Raw genomic sequence first — 23,272 nt, 5'->3', positions numbered from 1 at the left:
GTGAAACGATAATGACAAAAATAACATTTAGTTATGTTAAGAATATATTCTTTATACCGATATTATTTAATTAATGAAAAATTATTTGATTAGAAGAAATTATTAATAATTTAATTTTTTGTTAGATTGCAAAAAAAAATTTTTTCCTCTTTCTAGGAAACTAATTATAATTTTTTTAATTGTTTAAGGTAAAAGAAACGATAGATCACAATATCATTAATATAATAGTATAAGTATTAGTCTCTTATTTTTGTTAATGAAATATTATATGCAATATTTAATAATTAGTTAATCGGAATTTGAAGTCGTCTATATAGACTATAAAGTCTATATATGCATACAGCTTCTGTAATATAGATATAGACCTAGGTATGTGTAAGCGGTGTAAGCGATCAGATGATCTTTCATTAAAAGATGGCCGCCAAAGCAGCGAGTAAGGTCGGTAATACCGCGTTGCGATATTTTCTGGGAACATGCGTGCCTTCGTCGAAACAGAATGCCGCCAAAGTGAGAGTACCGCAATTACAATTTGATGATTACGTTCATATGGTTAGTATACATATGTGTATCATGTATCATATAATATTTATTTAGATTCCTAGTTGAGGTTATATTTCTTGGTGTTCAACAGTACTTCAAGGAAAACGAATTTGTTTATGCCCATGATCCGAAGAAGTTGTGCAAAACCGGTGATGTAATTTTGATAAAAACGTTACGACAGAAATTAACACGTCTGATCACACACGAGGTACGTGTTCTATTTAGCTATGTTTAGTTATTGCTATTGTGTGGTTATATGAGAAAAAGATATAAATAAATAAAATTTTATGATTGACTTCATATTTTTACTAAATCAAAATCTATGTAGGTTGTCGAAGTGATATATCCTCTAGGTGATGTAGTAGATCCAGTCACAGGAAAGGAAATTATTGGATATAGATATAGGTATATATATTGTTAAAAATTTCACAAAATACTACTTAAAACATTTATGAATGCATTAACAAATTTTTATTTCATATTTCTTTGTAAAATTAGGGAAGATGTAGAAGAAGTGAGTAAATTATATGGCAAAACAGACTCGACCTTTGATTATTCGAAAGCACCACGAAGAGGAAGACTGGAAGGCACACGAGACTTCACTCATAAAAAGATGTATCTGAAATACTACGATAATCCCGATGACCCACAACCAGATAGTGTTCCAATAGTAACATAAAATATAAGATACCATTGTATTGAGAAATTTGATAATTAATAAATTATAAATATTCAATAGAGAAACTGTACATTGCAAATTGTAAGTACTACAAGTTTTTATTTTCAAATTTTCCGTTACATTCTGGGATCTCAATACAAAAGCTTGCTTGGAATCATCAACGTTAATGCAATAGTTCTAAAAATATTAGAAAATAATTTTTTTATTTTCTAATTATATATATATGTATATATATATATACATAAAGATAAAATTGGTTTTCGACATATTTTCTTGCATAAGAAAAAACCTCGCAAATATATTCAATGGCACATGTTATTCACAGTGCTATAATACTATTCACAAATTACTTTTGAAGAACAATAATTGCTTTGTTACAATTAATCATGCTTTTAAATATATGTGCAAAATTTAAAAATCCAATAGATCTATAGCTCGATATTATAGAAAGAATTTTCCATTTTTAAAGATTCTTGTTTCATAGATCACCTATTTTAATCTGTTCCTTCGAAATCTTTAATATTTCTATAATATCTTGCTGACTTCATCAGAGTATACAATAATGTAACGTTTTATTATCAATAACCCTGCCTCGGCTATCGAACTTGAAATTTATGAATAACATAAAACATCCTGAGTTAATCATTAAAGAGAACTACTTATATTCAAACACATGTCACTCAGAAAGGAATTCCCTTTCAAGTGCAGCACCCAGTGCATTCCATTCTCTGTCATCTTCGTTATCTTCTTCTTCAAAATCATCCACAGAGTCCTGTGAATTATCACCTAGATCTAAGTCATCGGGTAAGTCTCCTCCTCTTCTAAAACGTGCAACAAGATCATCATCATCACTCTCGTTATTGTCATCATCTTCACTGTCATGGTAGTCTACATCTTTGGAGAAATCTGTATCATTGTTGCCGTTGTAAACCTTTCTCTTTTTTCTTTTTGAAACTCCCAATTCATTTATATCTGTAACATAAAAAAATATTATTTAATTTGTAAGTATAAAATTATAGAAAAAAATAATATTCTATATATATATATAGAAATATATTTTTAATAACTTATAATAATCAGAAAAAAGTCAAAGGTAAATAATGGACAGCTCAATAAAATGATTCCCTGTTAAACAAAAATATAAGTTTAATTCCACAATATTAAGAACTAAGTGAACAAATATTTTATTTTGATGAAATCAAAGTCTGCGAAATACGAAATTTTATCCTATGATAATAAATCGTGTATATTACATAACATCCTATAATAACAAATCATGATACTGTATTGTGCCTTAGAAAATGGAAACTTTCAAACACAAGTAAATTTTTTAAATAAGTCTGTGGTTCTTTCCAGAATGGACAAGAAGTTTACAATTCCTTCGCACAAAAATTGTAATTGTAATAAAAGCAATTTAGAACCTTTAACCTACCCAGACTTTACTGTAATATTCTAACGTAATAAAATAATACATAAAATTAGACAGAATTATATCCGAATCACATATTATAGATCACCTAAAATAGACTTTACCATTCACAGAATCTTCAGAATCGGAGCTCCGACGACGTATCTTTGTACCGCATTCTTCCATGTCATCTTCTTCGTCTTCGAAAACCATATCTTCCATATCCTCATTTACCTCTTTATCCATGAATTCGATCTCCTCTTGAGTAAATGACATTAATGGATTGATAGAATTGGCGAAGGAATTTGTTTTATCGCTTTCTACATCCTCGATGCGTTCCGGACTACTACAATGCGGTGGTGGTACTCTCGATCCGCGTGCCTACGATACTTCATGTTTATTATTAATGTCGAGACAACGTGCGTTTTAATAAATTACCACAAAAGTAATTGTTTAAATAACGTAACTTAACATTACAAAATTATGGCATTTATACCTGTGATGTTAAAGGAAACAAGCGTTCGTCCACGTGTTCCCAGCGTTCCGCACACGTCCATAACCAATCCGAATTTACGATTCTAATATTTATGTCTTTTCTAGCTGCGTTTGCTTTTGCTGTACCTTTTCTAATAGCAACCAAATGCGTGGTTTTCTCCGTTAAGTCCTGACCAAATTTTATTGTTATTTATCGAAAAACAATAAATTATTATAAAAGTAAATACAAAAGCATTACTTGAGTCACTTCTGCTCCAAACGCTCTCGCGACCTTATATGCACGGCTTTGGTGAAGTTTTTGATGAGTGGGTATCAAGCCACTGAAAGTTAAGCATAATCCTTTCAAAACTTGAGAGCGTACCCGTGGGATTATATCTCGTAAAGACTTTCGAGTATTCTCTTGATCCAATGTAGCATAAAACTCTGTATGAATTCTTCGAAGAATATCTTCCAAGTATAGTAGATAATCATCATCATCATCATCTATTATATTACTCTCCTGCTTTGGCACCGCTTGCTTACTGTTTTTATTCGTTTCCACAGATGGTGTAATTTTCATTATTTCTTTTTTATCGTCTTCTTCCGCAGTACTAGTCTGAACATCAGATTCCACATCCTTTTCAGTATTCACTTTATCATCTTCATCTTTTTCATTTTTGTTTTTCATCTCGTCCATAGTTTTCTCATCTTTCTCATCTTTCTCATCTTTCTCATCTTTCTCATCTTTCTCATCTTTCTCATCTTTCTCATCTTTCTCATCTTCATGATTTGTTTCTTTCACAGGATTGTTTAACGGCTGTTCAGCTTCATTTGATAATTCAGAGGCATCATTCTTGCTATCCTTGTCTTGCGAATTTGTACAGGATTCATTTGCATTCACCGGCTCCGGCATACGCAATATTTCAGCCTTTTCCAAACCTGGTAGTGCATTAATATCGCCGGTGTGACGGAAAAAATTATAAGGTTTGACCTGAACCAAATTTCCACACCCTTGCCATACGTCTTCTCTATCGTCTATAATACATACTAAGTCATCGCCGCATGGAAACAAAGCTCTGCAATAAATAAGGTAATACCGAATTGATCTCTAAATATTTATCTCTAATAATGTTAAATAAAATTTAAGATAGCAATTTATAAATACTTGAGATTTGCAGTTTTGGATGCTGGATCGAAACATTCGTCTCTCGAAAGTATCCTGTGAGAGAACAGAACTCCATCCTTGTCTAGCAATGACGCAACAGTGTGCGCATAAATTCTTGCTCCGAAAGTGCAAATATGTAATTCGTACAAACGACTCATTTCCGAAAGGAAATGCCGGGTGTTTGGTCTTAATCTGGTGTGGTACCATGGAGAGTTCGGCCCGTACAATTGAAAATGGAAAACATCCTTTGAAAAGAAATATTTGATTATTTTGCAACAATGCTAGAAAATTCTATACCAATAATTTTTATAAAAAATTATAACAATATGATAAAATGTATGCGTACTTTCAAATTAGGTGGAATATTATCGTTTGTGGTATGAACGATTGTTTGATCGAGATCAACAAGTAGCACTAATTTTCGATCTGTTAAAAGACGTTGTTCATCCTCTTTCCCAATTTTCTCTGCTAATTCCGGACATACTTTTAGCTCTGGTATGCTGTGTACCATAGGCACACTGGCCTGAGATACTCCAACTGTGTTTCCATCTTTGCTGGTTTCTTGCACCCTCAAATCAGCCCCGCATTCTGCACACAAGTCTATCATCACAGTGGGATGTGTACATCCTTCCAGTAGAACTATCACTTGCCTGGAACACTAATCAACTATGCAGACATCACAAAATTCAAGTATATTTTTAATAGATTACACAATATAAAACCATTTTAATTAAAAAGTGTTTCTGTGCAATATATTGTATATAATCCTTGTTTCACTCAATCTTTAGTACACACAATGATTTTCTAATCTTTTATTATAAGCGTTGTTTGTGTCCCCATTTAATTTTCATCACGTTTAAAAAAATATAAGATCATTAAGTGATTCTTATATATATTTTTTAACATATTTAGAAAGTATTTGTACATTAATTGTACATTAAAAAAGGGAAAGAAGAGAAACCATTACTTAAATAGGTGAATATTTCAAAGAAAAAATTATACAATGACTTAATTATGTATACTAAGGTTGAAGTCCATTCTATAATAGCATAAGCATAGTTAAGTGATTGTATTTGTAAAAACTGATCAATCATGGTTCAATATTTTCTTAATAAAAAAAATATCGCAATATTAAGAATAAAATCTTTATTTTAATAAAATATACAGATTATTTTCAACTTTCTTCTATTTTAAGATACAGAGTAGAAGCTCTTTATTATCTCATTTTGTTTAAAGTTTGAAGATCTATCAATTTACGATACCGATGCAATGTGCTAAGTTTAATAAGACCTTTGAATCTTCACAAAATCCTTGTCTAACACAAGGTAATAAAAAAATTTTGCGTATCTCGTTTGAAGACGTTTGAAATTGGCAGTTCTACAGATTTTTGAGCGCGATGACGCTACGGAATTTCACGTAACTACCATTTGCTATCATTCCAAATGAGGATTATGGGAAGGATTATTCATACCCAGGCTGGACAACGTCACCCTCTTTGGCCAGGAACTGCTTGACGCGGCCGAAATTCGTGGCTCGCAGCTTCTTCTCGGGCTCCTTGATCTCTTCGTCGTCGGCGGTTGGCGTCGCGTCCTGGTACACCAGCAATATTCTGCCCGCTGCGACCATTGTGTCCGAGCGTACCCTCCATTTCAGAATTTTCCCGGGCGGTCTGTCTGACGGGAATGTGACTTCTATCGTTGCCATTGCGCACTCGCGCTCATCCGGAGCGCAATGATAAAGCAACTCTATGCGATCGACCTCGGACGACGGGGGTCACAGGGATGCTCCGGATATTGCGCTTCTTAACCTCCCTTGTGAAAACCGTTCTGCGTTTTTGCGCGGGAGACAAAAACAACGCGGGACATAAACACGACCCACGTCAACATCGATCGAAAGACGCGAGTGCACTCGAATACATGCGCGTAAAAAGAGGAAGGAGAAAGAGAGACGCGTGACCGAATGTGATTGGCGAAGCTCTGCCTTGGCGATTGCGTCGATCGCGTGGATATGAAAGATAAATGAAATAGTTGCACAAAGTTTTTTATAATTGACCGAAGAGAACGAAGTCAACGAAGTTGATTGACATTCATTGACAATAATGCCACATTAATTGTAGGATGTATTTATTAATATCTATTTATATTATTTTACGTATTTATATATAATGTAATTATTTATTATATTTATTATTAATTTTGGCGTAATCTCTTTTTGAGTTACCTAAAAAAAAACATTGCACACACATATACATATTATATTTGAATAATGCGCTATTTTTATTTAGAACTCGGTTGATATCGTTGATATATAAATTCGAAGATGATTAACACTTTGATGCGTCGTTCTTAATTTTTTAGCAACTATATATATTATGTATTAGTTATTTAATTATTATCTATTTGTTAATAATGAATTTTTAAATAGAGCTTATATAGATACATATTTTAAGATAAAAATAAATTATTTAGTGCATATATCTTATTCAGAATTGGTAATAAATATCGTAAATTGCTGCTTCAACAGTTTATAAAACATACAACTTTTCTAGTTCATAAATACATTCTGTATAAGATATAAAACTTATAAAGTATTTGAATGCGTTTTAATTTGTGCGTGTTGCAGCTAGGGCTGTGTTTAAAAATTCACTTCAGTGCTAAAAATATATATAATTAACATATATATGTAACGCAAACTGTAGATTTTTAGCCCTGGCAGTGAATTTTGGAACACAGCCTACATTTGTTCGCTACAACACTGAATCATATGTTTACTGTTTATCATTGTTAAACAAAGGACAAAGATGAAATAATCAATATATTTCAGTGTGTCTCTATTACTGTGTCTGGAAACAAACGTTATGATATTATTCATCCAGGAAAAAATATTTTATATATCGGCAAAAAAACTGATACATCTTGTTTAAAATAAAAAATATAAAATAGTTTCCGAAAATTTATTTAAAATATTAAATAAGAAATAAGTTAAAAGTGTTGTTATTTAAAATAATGAATACTAAATAACTCTTTTATTTTATGATTCTATCACTGACATATTTCATTCTAAAATAAAAGAATTATATTAGTAATTATGTTTGATAAAAACATAATTACTAATATGATTCTTTTATTTTAGAATAAGATGTGCTGAAGATGGGCTGAAAATTTTCATAAAGAAACATAACTTCGTAATTTAATTATAAGATATTATAAGACAAAATTTACACTAAATTAACTTGTTGAATTTTCAATTTCGCTTAAATTAAAATTCAACAACTTTTATTTACATATGTAGGAAATGCGAAATTAAAATTTGTTCGTTCAAGGACTATTAAATTACCGCTCCCATGGATAGTCGGCACGCTTCTGAGGACTTAGTACAAAGACGAAACGCATCTACTTTCGACGATATGATTTTATCGATAGTGTCAGAAAATAGTTACTTTCCATTTGCACATAAGTGAAACTGAGTCTGAGGTGAGCTGAATATTTCATACTCAGATTAATGATCATTATTTACTTAGTCATTATTTACTTAGTTTGATAAAAAGTTATCACATGACAACACAGGTTCGAACGTCACTTTTAAAGTGAGTTTACGAGACTCACTAAAGCACATGGTCTCTATTTTGTGCAGATTATAGGCAAAAACTCAATTAAATCTCCCTTGTCAGTATATAAAAGGAACGCGCGTTCAACTGAGTTATGACGTCACCCAGATAGAACATTATATTCTGAGAATATTCTGAGAATATGCCAAAAAGGTCACGTCTGATATTCCTTTGTCCACAGCAACATTGTTCGCAGTATATCCTCAGAATATCGAGGTGAATTTCGAATGTTTTTCTTAAGAGTGTGTGTAAGAACTATCTATTAAAAATAATATTCTGTTAGCGAAGAACATTATTTTTAATAGATATTTCTTACACACTCTTAAGGAAAATTTTCGAAATTCATCTGGATATTCTGAGGATGTACTGCGAACAATGTTACTGCGGACATAGGAATATCATACGAATATCAGACGTGACCTTTTTAGTATATTTTCAGAATATAATGTGTTATTTAGGCACAAGTTAGAATTATCTGAAAATCGGTGTAAGTGGAAAGCAACTAAAGTAGCAACTATGTAGTCACCAAAGACATAGAGAATGAACTGCGCGATTCGTATCTAAGTAGTGTATCAAATGTGGTCGACAATAATGAGAGAGAGGGACGGCCGTGGGAGACGGCCAATCTCCCTCTCATTCTCTCTCCCATTACACCATTGAATGGAAAGAGATAGAAATGGCCGTCTGCCACGGTGCCTCTCATCCCTATCGACCATTTTGACGCACGGATCGCACAGTCCATTCTCTATGTCTTTGATTTCGACGATAACAGAAAAAAGGCCGACACGAGGTCTGTTCGCGTTATATGAAATCTCCAAATATTTTTGCACTTAAAATGAAATAGATATATATTTGACTTTGAAAAGAGAGAAAGCGAAAATGTCGAGTGCAAAAAGTGCAAGTAAAGCGAACAGATCTATGGTTTCTCTCTGGTTCCACACTTGAATCGCGATTACAAATGTTACATTATCGATATTAAAATTCCTCTCAAGGTTCGTTTATTAAATTATTTCACATCTCAAAATAATTTATGGTTTCAGCTGAGTAATCCAACCCAGGTTGGTGCAAACCCGGTCGGGCCGAAAACGCTATTAATTACTTTATTAGATTAAAATATTTTATTAATACTAACTATTTTTATATTTATATTAAATTCTTATATAATTTTTTCAATAACATGCGTGTCTAAAGATATTATAAAGACGTTTTTTAAATGTGTTGTCTCTTTTTAATTTGTTTATTTTTTTTATTAATTAACTTTCATTGTTTCTTTATTTTATTTTTAATCATTTATTCCGTTAATAAATATATATAAGATTATTTTAAATTTAAGAATGCATTGCCTCGTCTATTAGAAGATAAAAATAGATACCTATAATTGCAGTTTCACAAAAAAATTGCAAAATTAGTCACGCAGATGGAAAAGGCAATTCGTGAAAATATAGTGCGATCACCAATCATATATCAAAGTGTTTCATGCCGCATCATGTCGCATGTACAACGCGCTCAAATTCGACAGTTTCGACAGTTTTCAATATTTTGAAATGGTTAGACACGGTCTTTCACCATGGTTGGAATTTATTGACGTTCGCGCGTTAAAGAAATAGCACATAAAGTGATCTCACATTACTTTTCGAACGTTTATTATCCATGAGCGGTTTTTAATTCCTCCATAACCACAACATGTCAGATAGCCTAAGTATTGGTACGCCGGACAGCCGAGGTAGCGTCATGTATACCCCGCGAACACCTCGAATGCGTCAACGACAACGATTCGATCTAAGTACGTGGGCGGAAGAGGACGAAATCGATGGACTGGAAGGTAAACAACGCGCTTTTTCGTATCTAAGAAAGAAAACCGAAAGCGTACCTCAAACGCTTGGAATTGATGTGGCACAAAAGTTTCTTGTGCTGATAATTCCTAAGATGTAGTTGAATGTAATAATTTGGTTTTACATTAATCGACCATTCAGTTTAAATATTTAACATCTCTTTTTATTTGAATATACAATCTTCTTTTAATTTTACTTACAGGTTTAGTAGCCCAAACATGGAACATTTATGCAGTATCTGCTCTGTTTGGCATCGAACAAGATGAGGTTCACTTTAAACTATATTCGAAGAAATTGAGAGAAGAGATTGCAAGCACCTTATCGCGTGAAGATGTAACTTATGACGCAAAGTTTTCTGTTATGGAAGATATTATATCTAAACCAAATAGTGAGGATCCTGTAATAAAGGTCTAATAAAAAATATTGATAATTTTTAATTTTTAATATTTTTTTATATAATAGCTTCTTAATATTTTGTAATATCATATTAAAATATGTACATACTATATTGTTAAAAAGACAATCAAACTTAAGCTTGTTTATAAAATATATTTTAGATTGAAGTTATAGCTAAAATCCATGGTCGTGAGAATGGTGTTGAAAAACCCATTTATAAAGGGGTATTATTATCCTGGAGTTTAACACGGACCAAATTAAATATACAAAATTCTATAAGGTTGCCTCTTCTACTGTGTCGTGGCACTCGCAGCTGTATGGACGCAGTACATACTATCATCGGTCGTATGTTTGACTGCTTGATAGTTACACTACCAGCAAACGAGGATGACTTACGTTGGCTGGTTCCAATTATAATTACAGCTACTAATGAGGATAAGCCAATAATTGTTGGCGAAGTTCAAATGGAATACACAGTGCCAGAATTACCAATTGCAGATGTCATTAAAGTTAAATATCACAGTTTAGACTTGAAGGAAATATTATCAGCGTACGTAGATTAACGTTTAATTGAATGAAAATGTTCAAAATTATTTATAATTAGTTTATATTGGTATTTACAGCATTATCGGAGATCGAAATGACAGAGTTAATGTATTTCTTGATTACGAACACATGGAAATGTTTCATGAGGTTTTACATGAACAAATGTTAATGGAAGGAGGTTCACAATTAGGATTATGTACATTGCGCAGGATTAATCTGCCCGGAATAACAATAATGCAAAATAGAGTAAGTCTTTACATCATTTTTATTTTTCCTCCCATTTTACATCGAAATCGTATTAAAACAAAACATATTTGATACATGTTTATATAGTCTAATGTGTTTTTCTTTTTTTTAGATGAAAGTAACAAATGTAGAAATTATGAATAATATATTGTTATACTTTAGTGACAAAGCTCTTGATATATTTCATACAGTGCATATTGATATATGAACTTTTCTTATTTTAATGTTTTATGTGATATACGTAGTTCAAATACAATAATATATCTTGATTGCTGCAATAATTATTTATGTTGTCATTGTCATAAAAAAATAGAGGTTTGTCATTGTAAAAAAAAAAATTTGTATTAATTTTATAAAAAAAACTTGTATATCAGACATATTGTATCTTTGGTAATAAAAAAAATATGTATTTTAAGTTATGGATGATTATATAAGATATAAATCATCTAGTTTGAGATTAGTGCTCAGAAATATCAGACGATTTGACAGTTCGGACAGTTCGAATCTCAAGTTCAAACGTTAAATAGTTCGGACTGAATGTATGTTCAAACTATTTTAACCCACTTCAGAACTAAAAGTTCAAATTTATTACATTTCGAACTCAGACATAATAGTTCGCCCTCAGGATCAACCTGAATATGACTGAATATGACGCAACTTTTTCTTTTTGACATTTTTATAATGGCTGCGTTCAGCAGAAAAAACAACTTTGTAATTGTAAAATTCTTGAATATGGTTGGTTTATTCATTTAGATCCAATGAGGAACTAAGAGCAAGAATCATATTCAAAAATTTTACAACAGTTGCAAAGCTGCTTTCTCTGCTGAACGCAGCCAATGTATATTCAAGTAAATAGCCAATGTATATTTAGCCAATGTATATTCAAGTTTCGTGAAAAACTGCTCTTTTGTTTCCAATGCATACTATATTAGACTGTCCGAACCGTCCGAATTTCAATCATAACGAATTCTGACATTTCATACTGATCACTGCTTAAGTCCATGACACATACAAGTAAAACCGTAACACGCAAGCAGTAAGTGAATTGACCAATCACAGTAGAGATTGTAAGGCCAGTAGCGAATCCAATGTTACGATTTCCTTACTGATTACGTCTTACGGCCTTACGTTTTTCTATGTGCTCTCGGCTTTAAGCTCGAACTGTTTGAACTATCCGAAATATTCGAATTAGATGCTCATTTTTTCAACTTTCAACTATTCGAATAGATCGAATATTCAACATGGTCGAATCTTTTGTCTGAGGCCTACTTGAGATCACTATGAATCGCCATAATAAATGAGTTTTTAATTTTTAAACGACACCTTCTATTTCCATCTGTAAAATTAAAAAGAATGTATTAAATAAAAAGTTAACATACATACAAAGTTAGTATTCATTATATAACACTGTAGGAACTTACGGAATTAGTATCACTTTTTGTAGTATTATCTTGTCGATTTTTCTTGGTTTTTATTTTTTGTATGTGATGTTCAAAATTTATATAATCATTTGGTTTCTCGTCAAATGAAGGTACAGATATTCCAAGTACTTCGGATAACATAAAAGGTTTTAACCATGTCACAAGTGGGGTAAGTCCATAAGTATATAATGCTTGACGATGATAAAATAACAATCCGTCCAGAGGTCGTTCATTATCAAGATTTGCTAAGGCTGAACTAAGGTCCGAGTTACAATTAATATTTGGTAGAGTTAAAATAGGATATCTATTTGCATCAGTATTGCGTTCTTCAAGTTCTGGTATTTCCTGGAACTTATTCTTGATCCAGAAAAATCTGAACTCAGCCTAAAATAATATATCGCACATATATATAAAATAATATATAAATATATTTATTTATTTATTGCTTATGTGTTTTAATTTATATCAATTACTTTACAGATTGATTTATATGTAAAATATATATGTATTACCTGACAATTCGTGAATGGCAATAGACTCCAATACAACACGTCTAATATATAAAAGAGTTTTCGATTCTTTATCCATAGACAATCGATAGCAGTAGAGTGATGAAAGTCACTATCAGGATTTCCACCTGGAAGTGCTGAAGGAAAGACACCATGTAGAACACCTTTTCTAGAATATGCCCTTGTTTCACCCTGATTTAAAAAATTGTTAAAATAATTATTATACGTTTGTGTAATAAAGATTTCTTATTTTATAATAAATATCAACAAAAAAAGATGAGTTAATACCCAGCCTGAGATCAATCTAACTCGTTTTCCTATTGGACATGGAACCATAATCCAATTTTCAATGAGATCTTGCGGCACATCTAGCATCCATTCTGATAGCATCATTCGACTTGTTTTAGATTCATTCGGAAGAATCTTATAATACGACGAGGCATAATCTTCTACTTCCATATACTCTTCTTCATCCATGTACTCTTCCGCATCCATATACTCTTCATCTATATATTCCTCTTCACCTATATGTTCTTCCCCATCTATATATTTCTCCTCATCCATATCATCATTTTTTGATGTAGAACACTCTTGTATACCACGTATAGCATTAATAGTTTCATCTCTATGTCTATAAGAATCATAAAATAACGTATTTATATAAAAAAAATAGAATGTGAAAAAAATGAAAAACATTAGAATGATGTTAGAATAAAAATAGGTCTGTTTTCTGTGGCTGAATCAGTGTACACTTTTGGAATTTAAAGTAAAATATAGGTATATATTTGATATTTGTCGAAAGTGAGAAAGAGACTTCTAGTGCAGTCTAGTGCAGGAACAGAAAACAGACCATATATGTAGAAGCCAGTAAAAACTAATGATATACAACTTTTCCAGAAAGACATCAAAGACTCAGTCATTCTGTTAAAAATGCCTTTCACTGAATATCAATTATAAACAGAATGACTTCTGTATTGATATATATTTCCTGAAAAGCCCCAATAATTACGATGTTTATAATTGATAATAATGATAGATATAGCTAAAAACGTTAAACATTTCTCTTCAATGACTATGAAAACAACAATTTTCAATTAATTATTTAATTTCATTAATTATTATTAAATATTTTTCAATATCCTCATTAAGTTTAAATTCTTTTATTAACATTTGTTAATGTTTTTATCAATGTATACAAAATAATTGTTTAACATATGTACTTTGTCACAAGTATATTAATTCTTTTCTATGGATTTTCTACACATACACAATGCCTATTAATTTTTAACATAAAATACACATTTTTTTTTACAATAAGAGAATATTCCTATACGTAATTTGTTATACATACTTCTTCTGATGTTCTAATAACAATCTGCGTCTTTCTTCTTGAGGTGTACTATCATCAAGTTCCAATTTAATATTATCTTTTCTTATCCGGCTTTTGTAAAATTGCCTACGGGTAGATTCCCTTGGATCACAATTATTTTTGTTATTGTTTGTGGTATTATTTTTGTCATCATTTATATTATCACTTTTGTCATCATTTATATTATTACTTTTGTCATCATGTATATTATCACTTTTCTCATCATTTATATTAACACTTTTGTCATCATTTATACTATCATTCTTGTCATCGTTTAAATTATCGCTTTTATCATCATTTACATTATTAGCGTCGAGACACTGTGTCTCCTGACCACTTTTATCATTGGTTTTATCATTATCGCCTTTATTACTGCTTGATAATTCTGCCATCTCCACTGTGTACACTGAATACCTGAAATAACAATGATATCTTGGGTCTGTCTATACCTGAATTAGTGTATACTTTTAGAATTTAAAGTGAAATAGATATATGTTTGGTCTTTATTCCTTACTAGACTTTCCCATTTTCGAGAAAGTTCTAGTGCAATCTTAGTAAGGAATAAAAAACAGATCTTTTGTTTCGATAGTTAATATAAACCGTTAAGATGTTTTCAAATATTTATTAACAGAAACATGAAATTGAATAAACGCAGAACATCATTGAATAGCAAATTACAGTTTCTATCTATAATCATCAGTAAAATCATAAAAATTTGGAAAATAACTAAAACTATCAAAAGTAATAAATCTATTCATATAAATGTTATTATAGTTTTACAATATCATTTACAATAGAAGTGACAATACCTTTGTGTAAAATGTAAGTAAAATGTTGTCGATTGTTAAAATAGTTCAAATTTTCTGACACGTATTTTGCTTTAATATTCTTCTCATACTACCTGCACATCCACGTTCTACGATTCTCCAAAGAAACCTGACCACTGAGTCAGGCACTGAGCCTCAGTGCTTTTTACTGTTTACATGAAACAATGAAACCCCGTACACTAGCGCACCAACGTCCATTCTTGGAAACTATATGTCAAATATGGATAAAATCCTTATTATTTATTTTCGCAACAGTTGATATGTCAGGGTTCTTCAATTTCCGCTCAGCCTTCAGAATTGGACAAGAAAATGTGATTTATGTAGATTAATGTAGTTTGTGATTCTCTTTCAGTAAATTCAATTGTTGAAGTATTGTCATTATATTATTGTTAGTTTTTTGGAAATTGTATAGAGTGATAAAAAAAAAATACAAAAATGCCTACATATGAAATGCCCTTATTGCTGCGAGTCATGAAAAAGGTATCGTGTTGTAACGAGTATAGGTTATATTTTTTTACATCTGGGAAATTTGTGTAATAAAACATTACAATAATCGTGCGCTTGATATAATATGTTGGCTCGTACAAAAATACTCGTTATCTATTGTAAAATAATCAACGAACATTTGATATGTATTTGTAGCCGGAATTGGTAGCAGTCTTAAAGAGAACAGCTGAAACGATATTTAATACTGGTGGTTTTATCAGAAAAATTGAAAATTGCGGAGTAATACCACTTCCATGCAAAACTAATGCACATGGACACATTCATCGTGAAGCAAAGTAAGATTATACTTATAATAATATTAAAACATAATTAAGTTCTGCCTTAATTGGAACAGATTGCCTTAAATGCAACTGATAAATTTTCTTCATTATTACGTATTCTAACAATAGTAAAGTATATTTTTACGTATTTTATTTTATATATTTCATCTATATTTCTCTTTTATATCTCTAGCCATTTTTTAATATATTTTGATGTACCACCAAATGAAGTAGACAAAATCGTAGATAAATATAATAGAGATATCGATATCGTTAGAACACAAATATTCAAACAAAACAAACCGTTTAACACAAAATGTACGCTCCATGAAGAAATGTTACCACCACCTTACAGGTACGATTCATAATTCTGCTTTACATTATTTATAATATAACTTGTAATTATTTGTAATTTTCTATTTGTTATTTATATAGGCCTAGCGTCCAAAAACTTATGGAAATGGCAAAGAAGCAGAATCGTAATAAACGCGAATTTAAATACAACACTGGACTGGATTATTATCCTTTTAATAAATAACTTAATGTATGTATGTTGTATATATTTCTTTTATTGTAGTATATCACACATTTATATTAAAATAAAATATTTTAGAAAAGTCGGTCATATATTAAATATTCTGAAAAGATTAGTTGTTGTTTTGACTTACAGGGTAGAAGAAAATTAAAAGTGTAACATACAATTGTACTTCATCATAAGTAACATTTAATATAAAAATCACTTATTGATGACTTTATTAACTCATATCATCAGCATGTTATGAAAAATTATCATTTTTCTAACCATCAATAGATATTTGTACAAAATACTTAATATATAATTATACATATGTAATTATTATCTTTCATTAAACACAAATTTCTAGAATGATTTGATTGACTTCAAGATATTCAATTGTAATGACAATGGCGCAATTAGCCAGTAACTTCCTTCGTTGTACAATATACTTTGAAACATTCAACAATTATAGTGGCTGTCCGAGCTAATGCTAACGTACAATATCCTTTGTTCCTTTGTATTGTGTAAGAATGTTCGTGTATTTTCTATCCTGAGAGCTACACAGTCGCATTTGTAGTCACGATATACATATAACTATAATCGATACATACATACATACATACTGGTAACGTATGTATGTACATTTTACACGTAAGTAAAAAAGATTCAATTTGAATTGTCATATAATCAAGAAACGAAATATAAAAAATATTACGTACTTCTCGGAGTCCTCACTCTAACATATTAAGTATGACATCATATATCGATTCTGAATCGTTACGTGATAGATTTGAAATGAAAGTAATAACAAGAAATTAAATTAAATAGTTTATAACAATACAAAACTTAGGCAGAATTCAATCCTTGGATGCATGGCATTTTCCAATAAAAATTAGCAAAAATTTAATACAAAATTGATTTGATAAACAATTAAGAAGGTTGAGCATTCGCCACACACTAGATCTTGTTAGTGAAAATTATATATTCCTAATACAGAGAGAGAGAGTTTATAAAAATTTTTAATTAGATCGACATAAGTAATATACATTAATAAAATAACCATATTAACAAAAAATAGACATTTCGGCCTTGAATATGCCCATCTTCAGTATTACATTCGTAAATTAATATTAAAATATTAAATTATGTGCGCTAATAATTTGTCGGTTAACGTTACAATGTAATTGTTCAATTACTTAATATCCTCTAGTCAATTAAAATTTCACAATCCATAGTTCGTATTTAATTAAATGATAGTATCCACCAATGCATAATTGCTTGTCAATTCGATATAATATCATTGAAATTATAAGATAAAGTTTCCAAACTAAATCTTGAATTTCCGTCTGATAATTCACAATGGAAGATTACTTCTTGTCAAATTTTTAATGTCAGAGATTGGTTTCAAATGAGACAAATTATTAGTGCACATAATTTAATATTTTAATGTTAATTACGAATATAATACTGAAGATGGCCATATTCAAGGCCGAAACGTCTATTTTTTGTTAATGATATGGTTATTTTATTAATGTATATTACTTATGTCGATCTAATTAAAATTTTTTGTAAACTCTCTCTGTATTAGGAATATATATATTATTTTCACTAACAAGATCTAGGCCGGTATTCATAATCAGATCTTATATTCAAGACCGTCTTAAGTACGGTCTTAAGAAGTCATGAACCAATCAGAGGGCTGCATTAGCGCCTTAAGACATCTTAAGATCGAACTTAAGGCGATCTTAAATACAAGAAACGACTGTGAATACCGCCCCTAGTGTGTGGCGAATGCTCAACCTTCTTAATTGTTTATTTTGAAGCCACGTATTGAAAGATAATTTGATTTGATAAATTTTGAATTGAATAAATTGAGTGTCAAAACATAGCGCTCAATATTTTTTTAAAATTATTTAAAAAAAGCGATATGATGAATGATAATGGAATTTAAAAAATACAATTAAAAAAAACATGCCGAATAAATCCCCGTTTTATGCATTCAAGGATTAGTCACCTTTTTTATAAGTTATATACATATATATATATTTTATATATATATATCTATATACCCTTTGTATTATTTTTTTATTTGAAGAATCTTATGTCTCATATCTTAATTCTTATCCTCTGTTGTGGTGAGGATACATATCATTTAGTATACTTTTTATTTTGGACCTCGTTAACATCTATTATGCGTTACGCTACATCTAGAGGAGTACTTGTACGGGAATAAAGTCAGAAGAGAGATGAGAACAGAATGGTTTTGTTTCTCAACACAAATGCGGAGGTGGATGTTTTACATGTGTCTTGTGTTCCCGAAATTAATGCCGCTTTGATTAGCACCTTTATTACTGCCGTATTGTAGACTTATCACGCCTTGTCCGGCCCTCAATTGTTCCTCTGTGAAATTGCGTACATTTTTATCTGCTTCTTTAGGACCGATGCTTGGTTTACCGTAGTTACCCGCCTGTAAATATGAATATTATGGAATGTTGGAATTGTTATAAACTATTGGTTATAAACTATGGAATTATTATAAACTCGAGCCGTTATAAACTAAATTAAAGGCAAAATTATCGTGCATTAAAACGCTTGATAAGAGTAAAGAACGATATATAAATACTGATAACGAATCCATTTGAAGAGATGTAAATATCTAATAACAATGAAAGATTATGAATATTCGTATCAGGAAATTGAGATCTTTCTAAGTTACGAATATAATTTAACATCTCTGTGATTGAGAATGATTAAAATATATATGTAGTATACAAAAATTTATATTCTTCTCAAGTAAGATTATACCTTATAGTTGATTTTACGGTCTTTAATTATTAATTGTATATTATATTTATGAATTCATTAATATATTTGATATTAAATATGATTGGTTAAGTTTTAAATATATATTAAATAAATAAAGTTTTTTGTTAACAAATTAAATCGCAAACTTCTGATTACTAGCCTTAAGATTTAATTTGTAAGAAAATTTTTATTTTCACATTTTATTTTATAATACAAAGATATACAACATTGCTGCAGTTAGTAAAAAGATTATATTGTATGTCAAAATATCAGCCACCCGGTATATTTATATTTACGAAATGGAACCGTACCTTCCTTCCAAGAGATTGTAAGCAAATAACAACGGAATTTAGATTCTGTCTTTCCCAGAGGTCTACGGTCTGGAAGGTCTCTTGTGGTGGAACACCTAATGATTTCGCAGCCTCCAGGAAGGCATTTATATTCTCCATACATTTAAAGGCCAGCGACGTCTTGTTAATTTTCTTCACCGACCCCTCCTTGATGTCATTCACCAGTCTAGCAGAAAAACAAAATATGATTAGTAAAAGCATTTTTATCTCGTAGTTTCGGTAGTTCCTTAATTCAACCAGCGTCGGTTTTCCGATTTTTTTCAAATACCTGCAAAGTAAGATGCCATCTTTCAGAATCTCGTAGAAGTTGTCCATGTCCCCGTTGGTGTTTATATTTTCGCCAGTGATCGTCTTGATCCATTCCAGACATTCCTGCGCGAGTTCCTCGCTGTACTTACTATTGATCTGTAACAAGAAGAAAAATTTGTACATTATCCTCTTAAAAATGAAAGCGCGATAGCAAAGGTGCCGTTGTGCTTTCGAATTCTCGGTCGCGGGGTACAGTGTCAATGCTTTGTTATTATGCGGAGAGCCGGTTATTAATTATGCGATGTACCAAGTAATGCATCCTGTGGACTGCGACAAGGGCATTGCCAAAGTCACTGACCTAATCTCTGTTACAGCATCAATTCGTTGTTTCTCCGATATTTTCCCATAAATATAAACATCGATTTTAGGAAATACGCAAAAAACAAGCGAATATAAGCAGTTTTTTAAGAATAATTAGGAATAATTTTTTTATTACAAAAAAGATTAAAATTATTTACATACAATACATGATTAACTCTAGGATTATGAAAGTAACTGATTAATAATTTGTTTCAAATTCATAATGGTACATTTTCTGAGATTTTTAGTGATTTTTATTACAATAAATTAAATGATTAAATCGATTAATTTATGTTATATTTTTGTCACTTTTTATAATAATACATATATATTTATGTATTTAAATAATAAAAATAGATACTTATACGTTAATCGTCAGTAGTGTTAAGAAAATTTTAAATATTTTTTTAATTATAAAAACTCCTTTTATGTATCAAAAGATAATTTTATCACAGAATCCCTCATTAAATTTTAATTAATGAATAAAATACTCTATGAAAAAGGGAGGCTCAGCAATTACGTATTTCTATCCGTGAACGGATTATCCGCTTTTATGCATGATTGCCTAAAAAGGAGAGGTTTCCAAGCATGGTCCGTTGGCATTCATCTTTCTGCAGTGTGCATATTCCGTTAGATATACGGTGCCTCGGATCGTGATGTACTTTGAAGAGATCACTCATATGAAGAGTGTTCTAGCACATTGCGCAGCATTTTCCTTCATTTATAGATAACAAGTTTTCACATGCAATTAGTTAATTGCCTAGAAAAAAGCTCTCCTCTTTAAATTTTTTAACATCCTAATTTAACATTAAAAAAAATAATATTAAAATCCATTTACAATTAAATAAAAAATTTATTTATCTATACATCTTCAAAGTTTAATTTTATACAATTTTCGTATGCAATCATTTATAATTCACGTATTAGTTATTTCAACAATTTTGGATGAAGTAGACGTTAAATTAATAGTATGCAAAATATCTTGTATACTGCATGGTGGGCGCGTTTAATTATAATAATGATATACTGTCCGGCCCTCCTGGCGGCTGGTATTCATGCGAAAGTGTTTTTATAGCGGATGTAATTTCAGATTTTCGGTGCGTCACTGTAAAATGAATCGATGCCAGCCCAAAACTATTTCTGCGGTGTTTCTTCTGAAAACATTGTCGCCCATAAAGAGTATAGATAAACGTAACATTCTGATATACCCCGTGTAAAAGGATCACATCGAATTATTAAAAATTATTAAAATTTTATATATATACATAACGGTTTTTTATATTTTAGAAAAAGTAATTAGCGATATAGTCGTTAATCAATTCTATTAAGGCTGTGGCACATAAAAACCGTAAACAGTAAGCAAATCAACATTTTGGATCGGCCATTGCTTACATTATTGCCTTGTAGGCTTTACTGTGATTGGCCGATTTGCTTACTGCTTACGTCTCACTACTTTACGTTTTTTTGTATGCTTTTACGGTGCATCGAACGCCGTATACAGATCACGAAGTCGGCGAATGCCGTAGACAATGCCGTGACACGAATCTCGTGCAGGGTATCCTCATGCTCGTTTACTTTCACCTCAGACTGCCAGGGAATTAATTGGCATTCGACTTGCTTGCTCGAAACTTCCTTATACGTACATGTTAAGTCATTTAACGATTTCAACAGTTTCACCGATAGCTTCTCGGAGAGAAGGATACCGTATAAGTAGAGTATCTATTACATGAAGCAAATTTAAATCTTACATATGTAATCGTATTCTATATATGAGCCGTTTATTTTGAAAGTGGCCTAAGTCCATTTTTCAATGTTTTGTTGTTGACTTTTGCAGTAGCGTGTACAACTTGAAGTTAGCTGTCATAAACATTTTTTTTTTTAATGGACTTAGGTTACTTTCAAAATAAAAGGGTCATATATTCTATATAAATAAAATTCCATGTTTAATTAAATTTTTTTAATGATTTATATTGTTTATAAAATATAAACATCCTATATATGGTACAAAGATAAATATTTTTTAGCTTAGATATGTATTGATTTTTAAAATGATTGAGAATGAAAAGTTTTATTTAATGTAATTTTAAAACTTTAATTTCACAAAAAAGAAAACCGCTATATGCAATTCCATTAATGTCTACATAGTTGTTTACTTTTGTATGCGTCCCGCATAGTTGTACATTCCTTAATTATCGGAGTGCTTTCTTTTAAAGAGTTACCCATTGCAATATTGTAGCCACAATGTGGAATGCAATCGCTCCTATATTTAGACATTAAGTAAGCGCACGATAATTTCATTAACGTGAAAAGAGAGTGACAAGCAAGGACTTTTAGTATACGCGCAAAACGTGTGACACTTTGGACCGCTTGCTTTTTCCTGCATGGCGCGAAGCGATGATAACGGCGGTCGTGTTGTGTTGAAGACATCGCCTAACTTTATGTAATTAAATATTTTATCACCGCTGAAAACATTTTATGGCACTGTTTACTTCTGAGACGGTATAATGAAGCAAATCATTAATTTAATAAGATACATCTTTAATAACAGATTTTATTTCTTCGATACAGGAACATATTTTGTTATAAAATATAATAATTATCTTCTACAATAATTTTCTCGTTATTATAGAATTGTTTTAATATTAATACAATGAGGATAATAAAATATAGATTTGATATAGAAGAGTATATTCGAATATTCGAATTCTAATTTCGTATATTGACAATTCTCTGTACATATATGATATTATCGAATAAGTGTATTTATCTTATCAATACTTAGATTGTGAAATTTGTAAGAATAATTCGTAATCTGTAAATATGCTATAATAAATTAAGTCAGCAGACAATATCCAAAAATTGAAAAAAAGTACAATAAGTTTTTTAAATGATTTTCTTCAAACTGTTAATTGCAAAATGTGTTACATATTTATTTTTTCTTAATTTGTAAACACTGATTAGTTTGACTTATTATAATGTTACAATTAGAAGAACTTTTGGAGAAAGCTGTATATGTTTGTGATTATTATTATACATATCAAAGTCTAGAATTTTGGAAACGCTGACAAGAATGCCGTGAAAAATTTTAAAACGTTAACGGTCTAATCCTGTATAATCTGTGAGGCCTTTATCTCGTCGAAACATTGTACAAATAATTCAACTCAACAACGCGATCGGGAGTAACGGTTATCTTGTATCGGATTCC

General features: G+C 30.7%; 6 protein-coding genes across 7 annotated transcripts in view; 3 read left to right on the top strand and 3 right to left on the bottom strand.

Moving 5' to 3' along the window:
• The first annotated feature begins 402 nt into the window (after positions 1 to 402).
• mRpS17 (mitochondrial ribosomal protein S17) lies at positions 403 to 1,242 on the top strand. The gene is made up of 4 exons (XM_018521427.1): positions 403 to 549; positions 632 to 748; positions 869 to 945; positions 1,039 to 1,242. Exons 1-4 carry the CDS (start codon positions 415 to 417, stop codon positions 1,217 to 1,219), a joined length of 510 nt encoding a protein of 169 aa, XP_018376929.1. The 5' UTR covers positions 403 to 414; the 3' UTR covers positions 1,220 to 1,242.
• A 458-nt stretch (positions 1,243 to 1,700) lies between these two features.
• Positions 1,701 to 6,174, bottom strand: Fcp1 (RNA polymerase II subunit A C-terminal domain phosphatase Fcp1). 2 transcript variants are annotated; one of them, XM_018521377.1, is made up of 8 exons: positions 5,738 to 6,174; positions 4,613 to 4,916; positions 4,267 to 4,511; positions 3,882 to 4,177; positions 3,361 to 3,818; positions 3,124 to 3,291; positions 2,753 to 3,008; positions 1,701 to 2,191 (listed from the first exon to the last, which is right to left on the bottom strand). In XM_018521377.1, the coding sequence occupies exons 1-8, from the start codon at positions 5,968 to 5,970 to the stop codon at positions 1,896 to 1,898; spliced, it is 2,256 nt and encodes a 751-aa protein (XP_018376879.1). In that variant the 5' UTR covers positions 5,971 to 6,174; the 3' UTR covers positions 1,701 to 1,895. The 2 variants fall into 2 exon arrangements, with proteins under 2 accessions (XP_018376879.1, XP_018376878.1); XM_018521376.1 differs by having other exon boundaries at positions 3,361 to 4,177.
• Positions 6,175 to 9,367: 3,193 nt separating this feature from the next.
• LOC108770107 (uncharacterized) lies at positions 9,368 to 11,101 on the top strand. The gene is made up of 5 exons (XM_018521415.1): positions 9,368 to 9,695; positions 9,908 to 10,113; positions 10,263 to 10,651; positions 10,725 to 10,893; positions 11,006 to 11,101. Exons 1-5 carry the CDS (start codon positions 9,557 to 9,559, stop codon positions 11,099 to 11,101), a joined length of 999 nt encoding a protein of 332 aa, XP_018376917.1. The 5' UTR covers positions 9,368 to 9,556.
• Positions 11,102 to 11,991: 890 nt separating this feature from the next.
• Snup (snurportin-1) lies at positions 11,992 to 15,140 on the bottom strand. Its single transcript, XM_018521403.1, has 6 exons — positions 15,002 to 15,140; positions 14,175 to 14,606; positions 13,112 to 13,454; positions 12,827 to 13,015; positions 12,315 to 12,698; positions 11,992 to 12,229 (listed from the first exon to the last, which is right to left on the bottom strand). The coding sequence occupies exons 2-6, from the start codon at positions 14,582 to 14,584 to the stop codon at positions 12,206 to 12,208; spliced, it is 1,350 nt and encodes a 449-aa protein (XP_018376905.1). The 5' UTR covers positions 14,585 to 14,606; positions 15,002 to 15,140; the 3' UTR covers positions 11,992 to 12,205.
• A 158-nt stretch (positions 15,141 to 15,298) lies between these two features.
• Positions 15,299 to 16,367, top strand: mRpS6 (mitochondrial ribosomal protein S6). The gene is made up of 4 exons (XM_018521428.1): positions 15,299 to 15,499; positions 15,662 to 15,801; positions 15,980 to 16,141; positions 16,222 to 16,367. The coding sequence occupies exons 1-4, from the start codon at positions 15,455 to 15,457 to the stop codon at positions 16,322 to 16,324; spliced, it is 450 nt and encodes a 149-aa protein (XP_018376930.1). The 5' UTR covers positions 15,299 to 15,454; the 3' UTR covers positions 16,325 to 16,367.
• Positions 16,368 to 18,377: 2,010 nt separating this feature from the next.
• The window catches only part of Chd64 (transgelin calponin-3), a 15,732-nt gene continuing 10,837 nt past the window's right edge, over positions 18,378 to 23,272 (bottom strand). The window contains exons 2-4 of the mRNA XM_018521400.1: positions 19,727 to 19,863; positions 19,420 to 19,624; positions 18,378 to 18,770 (exon numbers count right to left, since the gene is read on the bottom strand). Of these exons, the coding sequence (XP_018376902.1) occupies positions 18,600 to 18,770; positions 19,420 to 19,624; positions 19,727 to 19,863 (513 nt within the window). The 3' untranslated portion in view covers positions 18,378 to 18,599. The remainder of the gene's footprint in view (positions 18,771 to 19,419; positions 19,625 to 19,726; positions 19,864 to 23,272) is intronic.

Source organism: Trachymyrmex cornetzi, unplaced genomic scaffold (genome assembly GCF_001594075.2).
Source record: "Trachymyrmex cornetzi isolate Tcor2-1 unplaced genomic scaffold, Tcor1.1 scaffold99, whole genome shotgun sequence".
NCBI classification, from domain to species: domain Eukaryota; kingdom Metazoa; phylum Arthropoda; class Insecta; order Hymenoptera; family Formicidae; genus Trachymyrmex; species Trachymyrmex cornetzi.
Note: the sequence above shows the minus strand (reverse complement) of the source record. Positions and strands in the feature narration are given on the sequence as shown.